General features: G+C 40.5%; 1 protein-coding gene across 2 annotated transcripts in view; it reads left to right on the top strand.

Annotated features, from left to right (window-relative positions):
* LOC143856140 (glycosyltransferase BC10-like) overlaps positions 1-14,788 on the top strand; it is a 42,380-nt gene that overhangs the window by 25,324 nt on the left and 2,268 nt on the right. For both annotated transcript variants that reach the window (XM_077366227.1, XM_077366226.1), the window contains one exon: positions 8,670-8,750. In XM_077366227.1, the coding sequence (XP_077222342.1) occupies positions 8,670-8,750 (81 nt within the window). The remainder of the gene's footprint in view (positions 1-8,669; positions 8,751-14,788) is intronic.

Here is a 14,788-nt window from a genome sequence, read left to right as displayed (position 1 = left end):
TTGCAATACCTAAGTCCGTCAAGCATACTTCTCGCTTCCGCTTGTAGGCTAGTGCCGACATCATAATAATGTGAAAAGGCAAAGATCATCTTACCCATATAATTTCTAATAACTCCGCCACCACCAGAAATTCCGGGATACCCTTTAGATGCACCATCAGTATTTAGCTTTACCTCTCCTCTCCTCGCTTTAACCCACACCACTTCCAATATCTTGGGAAAATTGACCTTTTTAGGAATAATGTCTATAGCACTTAACACCCTACATTCCCAATGTGAACACTCTAGCGACGGCATGAAAGATTTAGATAACATCTTACACCATATCAATATATCATTAATGATTGCATCAGTAGGCTTGGCAATTCCCTCCATACGCCGTTTACATCTCTCCCTCCAAATCTCCCAAGTTATTAGGGATGGGATGACTTTCAAGGTAAAACCATCATCTGAATTTCTTTTCCTCTTTGATATTTCAAACCATTGCAAAATCCTGGCACATAGAGTGGATGCGTATAACTGGAACTTGTAGAATGTTGGCAAAATGAACCCATAGAAAATTTGCCAAATTAGAATGTTGGCAAAATGAACCCATAGAAAATTTGCCAAATCACTCTCAACAAAAACATGATCCAACTCTTCTTCCTTAGGCACAGCGCAACATGTGAGAGTTGTTCCCATGGATAGCAGACTCAAGGACATATTCATTCTCACCCCATCTACAAGTTGCGTATAACTAGAACTTGTAGAATGTTGGAAAAATGAACTCAGAAAATTTGCCAAATCACTCTCAACAAAAACATGATCCAACTCTTCTTCCTTAGGCATAGCGCAACATGTGCACATAGATGGGGTGGGAATGAATGTCCTTGAGTCTGCTATCCAGGGGAACAGCTCTCACAAAAACTTTCCATATAAAACAACTGATTTTAAGAGGAAGATCCTCCCAAATATAATTTGGCCATCTTTTCTCTGGAAACTTGCTCCTCACCATATTCCATGCAGAGCTAATATTAAATTGACCTGAGTTATTAAGGACCCAAAATAATTTGTCTTGTTTATTGGATAAATTCAAAGAAGAAGCTTTGATGTTGTCAATCACACCTTGAGGAATGTAACTCTCCACTCTCGCTAAGTTCCATACTCCAGCCTCATCAAGCACATCTTTTACACACAAATTCAAGTCAATATTCGCCCTATTAGTTACATAATCAACAAGAGGCTGATTGCCAAACCATACATCAGTCCAGAAAGAAACAGTCGCTTCTCCAATGAAACAAAAAATATTACCATAAACTCTTGCATTTAAATTTATTCATTTATGAGACAAAATTTTATGTCATTATGGACTGATATATTGATAAGAAGCACACTTATTTATGTGTAAAAAAGAAAAGAAAAGATAACATAAGGAAAGAAACTATTTCATTTGGTCTTCACGCCTGAATCCATTTACTCCTTGGTGCTCAAAGGTTCCTCTTTTTTTGTGATTAAATCAACCTATCTGTTCGTTAATAATTCTTGAATTTCTTCTGCATCAGAGATCATAAAATAAGCATTAATACTTTTTTTTAACCAAAATACCATTTATTGGTACTTCAACTGATATGCTAGTATAGGATCTTTTTATTTTTTTCATTCGTGATCCTATTGGAACGGGATAATGAATCTATATCTTTGCTTCCTAAAATAAATCATAATTCTTGGCAAAATGGTAGGAAGTGTAGAATCTAGTCCCCATTGGCGTGTCTGTCTTAATCATTAATGACTGAGGGATTAGAAAGTTGCCATTTACTAACAGATGGTGAATGAGTGCACCCTTGATCTTCAACATTTTGGAATGTGGAGTGTTAGATTGAGAAGAGAAAGAAGTTGGGAACGAGAGAATTAGAGAGTCGTGTTACTTCTCTCCCCTCCACGATTTATTATATATATGAATACATACATATAAAATGTCAGTAATACCCTTTTATGTCTAACACTCCCCCTCAAGCTGGAATGTATATATCATACATTCCTAGCTTGTTACATGCGTCCTTTAATTTTGTAGGCCCTAAGGCTTTGGTAAACACATTAGCAAGTTGATCTGTGGATCTAGTAAACATGGTGCAAATCTCTCCTCTTTGGATCTTTTGATGAATGAAGTGACAGTCAACCTCAATATGCTTAGTTCGCTAGTGGAAAACTGGATTGTTGGCAATATAAATAGCTGACCGGTTATCACAATCCAGCCGTGATTGTCCCGAATGAGGAAAACCAATCTCTGACAAGAAGGAACGAAACCAAATTAACTCTCCTGTTGTAAAGGACATAGCTATGTACTCGGCCTCTGCACTAGACTTAGACACAATATCTTGCTTTTTACTTCTCCAAGACACCATATTACCACCAACGAATGTACGGTAACCAGTCGTAGACCTCCTATCTGCTGGAGAACCTGCCCAATCAGCATCAGTGGATCCTTCTATAGTCTCATGTCCATTTTTTCTAAAGCATAATCCCTTTCTTGGTGTGCCTTTCAAGTATCGGACAATCTGGAACACTGCAGCCCAGTGAGATGTGTGAGGAGAACTTATAAACTGACTGACCACTCCTACAGCATATGAGATATCAGGTCGGATAACAGTCAAATAAATCAACTTTCCCACTAGTCTCCTATATCGACCTGGATCTTCCAATAACTCTCCTTGTTCAGGAAGAAGTTTGACATTCGGGTCCATAGGGACAGATGCTGGTTTTATTCCGATGGAACCTGTCTCTTCTAGAATATCTGAAGTGTACTCTCTCTATGATAGGGAAAGACCACATTTAGAGTGAGCCACCTCAATTCCAAGAAAATACCTAAGAAGACCCAGGTCCTTTGTCGCAAATTCTTCTTGAAGAAACACCTTCAATTTATGTATTTCGTCTTGATCATTTCCAGTAATAACAATGTCATCTACATAAACAATTAGGACAACATATCATGTACTGGAGTGAATTCTAAACACAGAATGATCAACTGAGCACTCTTTCATACCAAACAGCATAATTGCACCACTGAAACGCCCAAACCAAGCCCTCAGAGATTGCTTCTACCCAGATTGCCTTCCAAAAGCGACACACTGATGAACCCATCTCACCCTGAGCAACATACCCAAGATGTTGCTCCATGTAAACGTCCTCAGTTAGGTCGCTATGAGGAAAGGCATTCTTCACGTCTAACTAATAAAGAGGCCAACCACGATTAACTGCAATGGAGATCAGCACTCTGACAGAATGTATTTTGGCTACTGGGGAAAAAGTCTCCTGATAATCAACACCAAACGTCTGAGTATAACCCTTTGCAATTAGCCTCGCTTTTAGGCGCTCAATTGTTCCATCAAGCTGATACTTAATAGCAAATATCCATCTACAACCAATTGTCTGCGCACCAAAAGGTAGTGGAACAAGTTGCCATGTTCGATTTAAGTGTAGGGTATCCATCTCTCATCCATTGCAGCTCTCTAGCCAGGATGAGCCATTGCCTCTGTAACTGATTTGGGAATAGAAATAGTAGAAACACAGGAAACAAATGAGCGAAATTTGGGTGAAAGATGATCATAAGAGACAGACTTTGAAATAGGATGAGCAGTCATATGCGAACGAGTACGAGAAGCAATAGGAGAATAAGAGATAATAAGGGGATTACCTGAAGGCATGGTTTTAAATTTCGGCCGAAATATTTCTGTTTCGGCACAAACCGAAACGAAATTCACAAGAAGTCGTTTCTTTACAAGATTTCGCCGGAATTTTACCGAAATTCCGAAATTTCGCCAAAATGTCGCCGAAATTTTGGTTGAAATTTCATTTTTGGACTTTTTTACAAAATTTCCACCGAAAATTTAAAAATGTACGCCAAAATGTTATAATTTCCACTGAAATTTATGAAATTTTCACCGAAATCGCCAAAATTTCACCCGAAATCGCCGAAATAAGAGTAAACGAAATCATAATCATATTTTTACATGATTTCGGCTGAAATTTCAGCCCGAAACCCATACCGAAACCGGAATTTAAAACCTTGCCTGAAGGATGGTCATCAGACAGAGAAGTAGGATTGGCTGGTTGAGGAGATGAAGGCAGAACTACCTCTTTTGGACGTCGGCTGTATACTTGTGGTCCCGGCACGATAGGAACTGCCTAAGATTCTTGCATAGGTTCAGCCGAAGAGGAAGAATCTTTCATAGGCTCGGCCGAAGGGAATTCAAGACTATCGGTAATAACATCCGGAGCAGGAAGAGGTAAAATTAAACTTGGCGGCTCTGCAACAGAAACCCGAGAGTCTAAAAAATAGGGAGTATCCTCAAAAAAGGAGACATCTGCCAAAACAAATATTTTTTGCAGGCTAGTACTATAATATTTGTATCCTTTCTGAGTCCGTGAGTACAAAAAGATACATTTTTCCGAACGAGGGTCTAATTTATCCAATCTCGGGGCTAACTTGTGAACAAAGCAAGTACATCCAAACACACGTGACAATAAAGGGCAAGGATTACCCAGAGGATAAAGAACTGAGAATGGGATCGAACCAGAAAGTACAGAGGATGGCAGTCGATTCCTTAAAAAACATGCTGTGAGTATGGCATCACCCCAATAGACCTTTGGAACTCGCATTTGGAACATGATAGTGCGAGTTATATCTAAAAGGTATCTAATCTTGGGCTCGGCAACCCCATTCTGTTGAGAAGAATAAGCACATGAAGACTGATGAGTAATGCCTCTAGAGTCTAGAAATTGATTGAAACCACTACTACTGGAAAAATACTCTGGGGCATTATCAGCACACAGGTAAGAGATAGAGCATTTAAATTGATTTTCAATTTCAAAATAAAAACTACGAAAAGCAATAAACAAATCAGAACGCTTCTTGAGAAGATATAACCATGTCGTGTGATAAAAATCATCAACAAATATAATAAAATACTAATGACCATATAAAGAAGTAGTTCATGCAGGACCCCATACATCTGAGTGAATAAGCTCAAAAGGTCTAGACGACCATCGACCACCACTCAAAGGAAAAGACACTCGATGGTGCTTTTCCAACTCACAAGACTCATATGAAAAAGACTCAATAGATTTATTAATAAAAGGAGATTTTCATAATTTGTTTGCAGGAGGATGACCCAAACGACAATGCTAGTGAAAAGCGTCGACAGAGGTACGAAGAGCAGCGCCATTAAGTACTGAATCAAGGTAATATAAGCCACCCATCTCACGACCCCAACCAATCCTCGTCCTAGCCTTCAGATCCTGAATGTGCAATAAGAAGGAAAGAATGAAACAAAGCACTTCAAAGTTTGTGTCAAGTGACGCACAGATAATAGATTAACCGGGAAGGAAGGAACATAAAGAACAGAGGATAATAAAAGACCATTAAAGATGGACACCACACCAACACCAGAGAGACTGGTGATGTAGTCCCATCTGCTAATGTAATAGTACGAGGCGCAGTAGGTGGTGCTGACTGGAAAGAAGAAAGAAGTCGAAAATTACCAGTCATATGATTGGGCGCCCTTGAATCAATGAGCCATGATTCAGAGGATGGACGAGAAAGGAAACAAGACGAGCTACCTGGCTGGGCAAAGGTGGCAGCAGGTTGCTTGCCTCTATTATGCATGCGGATGAGATCTTCATATTCAGCACGACTGACTACCATCTGATCAGCAGTAGGCAAAGTGGCAGGATGCAAACATGCAGGATGCAAACATGTAGGAGTAGTAAGAGCAGAACCAGAGCCATCAGATGTAGCAACAGAAGCAGTAGGTCGTGAAGGGCGAAGCTCTGGATATAAGTCATAACAATAATCAATGCTGTGGCCCTCCAGCCTACAGTGGGTACAAAAGCGAGACCCATGACCATGACCATTCCAAGAGTCCCGACCACAGCCTCGTCCAGTAACATCGCGACCACGGCCACTGCCACGACCCCAACCACCACGACCAACATGGCCAGATCCTCGGCCACGATCAGTACCATAAGAGGTAACAAGGGCAGAGCTATCAAGAGCATTATTTGTTGTCGGAGGAGCCCTCATATGTTGAACCCGAGAAAATGTCTCCTGAAGAGATGGTAAGCTACTAGAACAAAAAATCTGCTGGTGGAACTGCAGGAGATCTGGCCCTAAAGAATCCATAGATATCGAACAATGCGCATCTCCTCCTGACGGCGGGCAAAATCAACAGAGTCGACAGTAAAGGGCATGAATAAATCTAACTGTTGACAAAGAGCATGATAAGAGCTAAAATGGTCTGAAAGAGACATGCCATCACGCTGGAATCCTAACCAGTCAGAGAACAGGTCACACATTCGGGTGACATTATTAGCACCAGAATACAAGGTTGCAGCATACTCCCAAACTTCCTTAGAAGAGTCAAGAAACATCATATTCACTGCCACTTGAGAATCCATACAACTCCAAAGAAAAGATCTGATGATGGCGTCCGCCTGTTCCCATTTTTCAAAGGAAGGATCCTTGATGGGCGGAGGAGGACGCTCCAGAAAACGTACTTTGCCACGACCAAGAAGATAAGTACGAACGGCTCTCCTCCTGGGAGGATAATTCTTCCCATCCAGACGAATCGAAGTCATCGGAAGAGGGGCTTCCGCATGCGAGTAGTCCATATAAGAACTAATTGCAGAAGAAGAAACCACATCAGTTTTCATGGAATCCATCGGCGACAAAGAGGTGTAAGTCGGTTCAATAACCAATGACTGAATGGGAGAGACAGTGGAAAACAATAAGAGATGAACAATGAAATAGCCAACAATGCAACTTCAGGCCACCACAAGTATAGTTGAAGCAAAAACCCGCAGAATCACAAGCAACACCATACTAGGAAAAACCACCACTGAGTATCAACAACACAAACCATCAATAGAACTGTGAAACACACACATCGATAGGCACAAAAATCATCAAAATACTACGACCGCCAATACGAACAATCATCAATCATCACTAACACACGACCATCAATAAGAACAATCACAACGAGCCAGCCAACACCCAAATATCCATGACACCAACCAATCATGAAGAGCATCGATCAACAATCACAATATACCATCTATCACCAACAAACAACCATTAATATCACCACGAATATGAAGCAACCCCAAACTACGCAGAAACAATCAAGAAACAACTACCCTTCTATAATTAAGTCATAAAAGGGTCGTGGGTGGAGAAAAGAAAAAGGCCACAACTCAGAAAGAGGGATAAGAGGAGGAGAAAACCCCAATATGCAAGGTTGGGTGTACGGGAGTGTGGGAAGGGGGGCGGGGGTGTACGGCAACACAGATTGGGGGCTGGGAGTGTAGGAGTGCGAGGTTGGGGCGTACGGGAGTGTGGGAAGGAGAGCTGGGGGTGTACGACAACACAGATCGGGGATGGGGGTTGGGAGTGTCGATACAGAGAGAGAGAGAGAGAGAGAGAGGGGGGGGGGGGGGGGGGGCGGGCGGCTGATGTTTTACGGAAAAGGGGGTATAGGGGTTACAGCATAGAGGGAGGGAGTGGGGTGTCGGATTTTTTCCGGCATACAGGGAAGGGTTGAGTTAGGGTTAGGATTAGGGTTAGTGATTAGTGTCTTGAGGTTAGTGGTTAGGGTTTGGGTTGAGATAGATTAGGGTTAGGGTTTTGAAGATAAAGAAAGTAGATTCATCTACATGGCTCTGATACCATGTTAGATTGAGAAGAGAAAGAAGTTGGGAACGAGAGAATCAGGGAGTCGTGTTACTTCTCTCCCCTCCACGATTTATTATATATATAAATACATACATGTAAAATGTCAGTAACACCCTTTTATGTCTAACATGGAGCGTACAAGATCTACCCAGTTCCCTTGCTGATATTCATAAATGAATTTTCTCTTAGTATTAGTTATTGTGTTTTGCCGCAAAGTATTCATTAATGGACTGGCAATATTCAAATCATATCATTGTGGCAGAAAAGGGGTCTGAAGAGGTACACATTATGAAGATATCATACTGTTTAAGGACTTATGAACAGTTACGTGGTCAATTGTGGGACAAAAATGGTAAAAGGACGACATGACATGTAAATAGTCAATCAATATGAAAGACTCATTCACGAGACAATGCTGCACCAATGTGAGATATGGAGGCCTTGGTATCTGGTTATGTCAGCGTAATGGCAGGGCATTCACCTCTTGCTTACATCTACTGCAATTAGACATGATTTATGATTCAAGGAATAGTATGTTAAAGTAGTTCATTCTGGAGCTTATCTCACATGCAAACGGGGCCTTAATCATGGTATGGGTTCGCATGAATAGCATTTAAGCTGATATATGTATAATCTGTTTGCAGTGTGCTATATCATTGGATTTTATGTGGGAACTTATCCAATATATTTTCTTCTATTAGATAATTAAATTCTTTTCCTGAGTTCCTGTTATAATGATCTAAAATATAATTTATCTTTTTATGCATGAATTCTTCTGTCCATATTGTTTGCAGTTTGAAGATAGTTTGTCTTGACAATAGTCCTACCATCTAAAAGAATATTTGATTGCAGTAAGGTTTTGATTCTCAATCGATCGTTGATTAGTGACATATAAATGCAGTATTTAGAAGATTCTCTACATCCTCTATGGCAGTTGGTTCTTATACATATCTGCATTGCAGTGGTTCTCCATGAAGCGGCAGCATGCTTTGCTAGTATTGGCCGACAGCCTTTACTACAATAAATTCAAGCAATTCTGCAAGGTATGATTATGCCCATGGTTTAAATTTCGACCGAAATCCGAAATTACCTGAAACCGAAATTTCAGTCAAGACCGAAACTGAAACTACCTGAAACCGAAATTTCGGCAAGAGTCCCAAATTTCGGCCAAAATTTCGGAAATTTCAGATGAAATTTATTTTTTCCAAAATTTCGGCACAATTTTGAAATTTGTTTTTTCTTTTACCAAATTTCGGCCGAAATTTCGGTTTCAGCTATGTTTGTAACCGAAACCGAAACCGAAGTTTTAAACCTTATGCCTAAGTATGGTATTGTGCTGTTCCCTAATTACTGACAGCTTGTTATGATGATATATTATTTGCCATGGATAATTACTTCTAATCTCTATATCTGAGTAACAAAATGGTCAGCAATGGTCGTTTTTAAATTATACTGTCCTGGGTACTCTAGAAACATATGTTATACAGAATGCTTTCCTTCATGGCTCAAACATAATTCCCTGAGTACATTGCTGAAGTCCTCAGATCTGAGCCAGACATTGATACAGCTGACAACTGGATAGGGTTTTTCATGGCCAAAGGGTGTGAATAGCTTATGCTCTGTTTGGTTACTTATTTTTGAGAAGAATAAGGGGGAATGATCTTCTCTTAATCTGCCGAAGGTTGTTTGGTTGTCATTTTAGCAATTTTGGGGTCTTTGACTACCGGGGTTGTCGGGATCCGGTCGGGTGACGTTGCCCCCTCTAAATCTTCTCGCCAAATTTTACAAAAACGAAGAAATTTCAGGAGAAAATCTCGGGGAGATCTCCTATTTTAGAGTTGAGAAGATGTCTGGGAGATCTCCTACAAATCTTCAAGCAACCAAACAACCTTCCCTACATCCACCACTAATCTCCATATTGACTGATCTTCTTTTCATCTCCCCGTTGACTTCTTCTTCTCCTAATCTCCCACCCATCTACAAGCAACCAAACAGAGCATTATGGTTTCTTTTCATGTTATTCTCAAGGGATGCTTTAAGGCCTGTACATTGATGAAGTCCACAGATCTGAGCCAGACCTTGATATAGCTGACAACAAGATAACTATAGGGCTATGATTTGTGGACACGGACACAGACACGGGTGTCGTGTGTCGACACGGACACGGAGTGTCGAACACGGCAACCTCCGAAAAAGTAGAAAAGGGGACATGGTTACCAACGACGACATGGTTCCCTAGAAAAGCTCTCAAAAGCTAGTTTACAAAGAAAAGTCAAGCAAAATTTTGTGCTATTATTAAAACAGTGCAGTGCCAAAATCAGTAGCTAGGTCTATATTGAAAACATGAAAAATTTCTCTTGAAAAATTGTCACATAGGTCACTTTTGATGATTTTCAAAAGCTACGTTTGACAAGTTTAGTGGTAATTTCAAGTGCCCTGTTGTTGCTGTACTTTTCCCCTCTTTTATTTATGCTTAACAATATAAAAAAAAAATGCAGTGTTGGCAGCTAGATGTTGACAACTTAGCACATGACCTACAGCTGCAATAAGTATAGTCAGAACCAAGGTTGCCAGAGCGAGAATCGAAAGCGGGAATCGAAACGGGGCTCCCGGAATGGTCGGAAGCGAGAATCGTGAAGTCCCCGGAGAGTCACCTGAGAGTCGCCGGGGAGTCACCGGAGATTCGCCTAGGACTCGCCGGGAATCTTTGGGGAGTTGGGAATCATCAAGAAATCTCCAGGCAATCGCCGGAAAATCGTGTTTCATATAACATTAAACCGCGGTTCCCAAAAGTGGGAATCACGTTTCCGGGGAATCATAAATCGCGATTCCCAAAAGTGGGAATCGGGTTTCTGGCGAATCCAAAACGGGATTCCCAGTTTTTGGGGATTCGAGAAGAATCCCATTTCGGATTTGAGAACCGGGGAATCACGGTTCCCCACTCCCAGGGAAGAATCCTGCTTCCTTGGTCATAACAGTGACAGTACAAAAGCTCAGTCTATCTGATGCAGTCAGCTCATTCTGTCTGCTGCAGTTAGCTAAGCCATTGTCAGTCAGTCATTGTATATGTCTTGTCTCTCTGATGATGTGCATTGTAATAAAAAACCGTTAGAATAGAGTTATAGAATCTGGCAGTTTATACTTTATAATGCTAATCTGGCAGTTTATGCATTTTCTTTTTGGAATAACATAGGATACAATACGATACAATTAATAAACACTTAGAAATCTCGCTAAAGTTATGGGCGTGTCGAAACCTGTGTTGACACGTGTCCATACACATGTCCGTGTCGACACGGGTCAATGGTAAAAATATCTTGTGTCCACGAATCATAGCTATATGCTCTGTTTGGTTGCTTGTGGATGGGTGGGAGACTATGAAGCACGAGTACGGGTACGGGGTGCTGGTACAACACGGGTACGTGTGTACGTGATTTTTAAAAAAAAACTGGGTACGGGTACGCCGAATATAATAATATATTTTATTATTTTATTATATATTTATAAAAATTAAAAAAAAATACTTGGAGAGCAATCAAATAACAATAACATCACCAAAATGGAAAATTCTAATACTACTCTTCATTTCATAAGTGATTAAGTTCCATATTTCATAACATGAGGCATCAATACATCATTCATTTGAAAAAAAGTCTGTCGCCAGTGTGTTGACCAGTGCCTGACAAGATGAATAATTTTTAGAGACCAAATTATGAGATTTTTTATATCGGACTTTTAGGATTTAATAATGTTTGGACATCATAGATTTTATGAATTTTTAAAATTTGAAAAATACCCCCACCGTTTGGAAGTTAAGAAAGTTAATATTTTGACCCAACCCTTTTTTCTACAAATTTTGTACTAGAACAGGAGAGTTGACTTTTTTTTCCTTTTAGATTTGGGTCTTGAAACTATTTTTAATAAATCCAAATGGGGGGTATTCTGTTATTTACATGTAAATCATAAGTAAATGGACAATAACATAGTAAAGACATTTACTTAAATGGTTTACGTACAGGAAAGGAGAGAGAACAAGCAGGAAGAGTTTACAAACCAAATTAGAGAACTAGGACGTGTCGGGTACGCATGGGTGCACACCCCCAACGCACTCGACACGCACCCAGTACAAGAAAAATGTTTTTTATTTTTTTTACTTATGGGGGTGCCTACCCAAGACGTACCCGAACGTACCTGCACCCCATACTTTACGGGTACGGGAGGCCCGAGAGAGTACCCGTACTTTCTAGGTGGGAGATTCGGAGAAGAAGAAGTCAACGGGGAGATCAAAAGAAGATCAGTCCACGGGAGATTAGTTGTGGATGTAGGGAAGGTTGTTTGGTTGCTTGAAGATTTGTGGGAGATCTCTCAGACGTCTTCTCAACTCTATCTCCTCGAGATTTTCTCCTGAAATTTCTTCGTTTTGGTAAAATTTGGGCAGAAGATTTAGAGGAGGCCACATGACCCGACCGGCTCCCGACAACCCCGGTAGTCAAAGACCCCAAAATTGCTAAAATGACAACCAAACAACCTTCGGCAGATTAAGAGAAGATCATTCCCCCCTATTTTTCTCAAAAATAAGCAACCAAACAGAGCAATAGGGTTTTTCATGGCCAAAGGGTGTGAATAGCTTATGGTTTCTTTTCATGCTATTCTCAAGGGATGCTTTACGACATGGGCCTTCCATATGACGTCAGCTGTACCCCAAATCATTCCTTCAAGGATGCGGGCAGTGAATGCATTTATCAAATTGAAATTAATCCAGCATGTACAATAAGCATTCCAATATATATATTAGGAAACGGTTTCTGAGCTCGAGCTCAGCCTGAGCTACAGCTCAGAAACAACATCTCCCATAGTTGTTTGGCTCATCCAACCCATTCATTCTATAGGTTATGATTAGGATTATGATTTCTGGTTATGGTTAGGATTATAGGTTATGGTTAAGGTTGTGATTTGTGGAGGTTTAAAATGGATGGCTAGAAGATGGGCTTCTATAGATTGAATGGTTAGGATTATGTTATGGAGATGGTTTGTTAGGAACACCCTATCTATGTGAGGTCCTATGGATGAGTCAAACAACATGGAGATGGTGTTTTTATAGTGTCTAGCTCAGGCTGAGCTAGAGCTCAGAAACCTCGCCCCTTATATATATGAGAGAACATTTCCTACACACTTGTGTAGGTAAGTTACCTACACACTACCTTAAAATACAGTGGGGGCCCACATTGTTTGGGTGATCCAAACCATTCATTTGAATGCTCCTCACATAGATAGGGTGTCCACAAAAAATCAGATCCATAGGATCATCCTAACCATTCAAACTATGGAGGCAAAAAATAGACTAATTTGTGAAGGTTTATACACGTCCATTTTACCTCCACAAATCGTAGGGTTGGGATGATCCTATGGATCTGATTTTTTGTGGACACCCTATCTATGTGAGGAGCATTCAAATGAATTGTTTAGATCACCCAAACAATGTGGGCCCCCACTGTATTTTAAGCTAGTGTGTAGGTAACTTACCTACACAAGTGTGTAGGAAATGTTCTCTCTCTCTCTCTCTATATATATATATATATATGAGAAAACTGTTGGTGAGCTTAAGCGCACCATTTTTTTTGGTCCGCTTATAACGCCTCCCATTGGTGTGCTTAAGCGGGACCCAGCGGGACCCAAACATTTAAACGAATGGGAGGCGTTATAACAACTTAAGCGCACCAAAAAAATGGCGAGCTTAAGCGCACCAACAGTTTTCTCTCTCTCTCTCTCTCTCTCTCTCTCTCTCTCTCTCTCTCTTATATATATATATATATAATTGGTTGGGAAAGTTTTATAAGACAGATGTGAGGCCAGCCATGTTGTACGGCTCAAAATGTTGGGCCAGTAAGAAGCAGCATGTGCATAAGATGAGTATAGCGGAGATTCGAATGCTTAGATGGATGTGCGGCAACACAAGGTCAGATAAAATTAAAAATGAAGACATCCGTAAAAAGGTGGGGGTGGCACCAATTGAGGAGAAAATGAGAGAGTACCGCTTAAGATGGTTTGGGCATATCCGATGTAGGCCTTGGGATGCTCCAGTGAGAAGAAGTGACTCGTGCCAAGTTGATGGAGTAAAAAAAGGTAGGGGCAGACCGAAAACAACTTGCGTAGAAACAGGGGGGAAAGACTTGATGGCTAGGAACATAACAGAGAACATGACCTTGGATAGGTGAGAGAATGGAAGAACATGATCCATGTAAACGAACCCAACTAGTGTCTGGATTAGACTTAGTCATTTGAGCCGGGTAGATTCTTTCACCTTCGTCATGAAAATCTTCTAAAGGATTCATCAGCCGACCCCAACTAGTTTGGGACAAAGGCTTAGTTGAGTTGAGTTGAATTGAATAAATATATAACTGGTTGAATTTGTCTTTTCTTAGAGTTTGCCATCTGGTTTTGGCTTTAGGATTTCCATACACTTGATTGGTTCTCTGATCTATTGAATCGTTTCTTCTTCCTCATTTTTTATATCCACTTGCGTCACAGCATGCCTGTACTTTTAACTATTAAACATGAGCTTCTACTGTACGTCTGTACCATTGCTCTTTATGGAATGGCGTCATGTCCATCTTGTTGTTCCTTTTGTTTTCCTTAGTCATTTATTGGTATGTGTAGAAAAACGTGTTCTCAATCTCTTTTTTTCATCTTAATCCCAGTTTAGCTTTTATGACGCACATAGGCAAAACTTCCAATTCTTGGATGTGGTTTTTTCCAAGGGCTTTGGTAAATCTCTAGGACTAATGTCCTGAGGAAAAAAAACAAAAGAGGGCAAAAAATGCTTACATCAGTTAACTGCCTGTGAAACTTATTGCTGGGCAATAAAGAATGAATACAACCCCTAAGGCATCCCTGATTTGGACCAATGATAATTAAAAGAGTACCATTTACAGAATGGTAGGAAAGTGTATCAAAGAAGTTGGCACCTGGGTGGGGGTGCAGAATTCATGATCTCCTTAGGTATGTATTCCTCTTTATACTTAGTGTACCTGAATTAGCCGAGTGTCACTTTTGCTTGGCCATATGACAAGGATCGCATCAT

The sequence above is a fragment of the Tasmannia lanceolata genome, unplaced genomic scaffold, assembly GCF_043159265.1.
Source record: "Tasmannia lanceolata isolate RefF3 unplaced genomic scaffold, GAP_Taslan_0.1 ptg000023l, whole genome shotgun sequence".
Taxonomy (NCBI): domain Eukaryota; kingdom Viridiplantae; phylum Streptophyta; class Magnoliopsida; order Canellales; family Winteraceae; genus Tasmannia; species Tasmannia lanceolata.
This window is presented reverse-complemented; position numbering and strand designations above follow the sequence as displayed.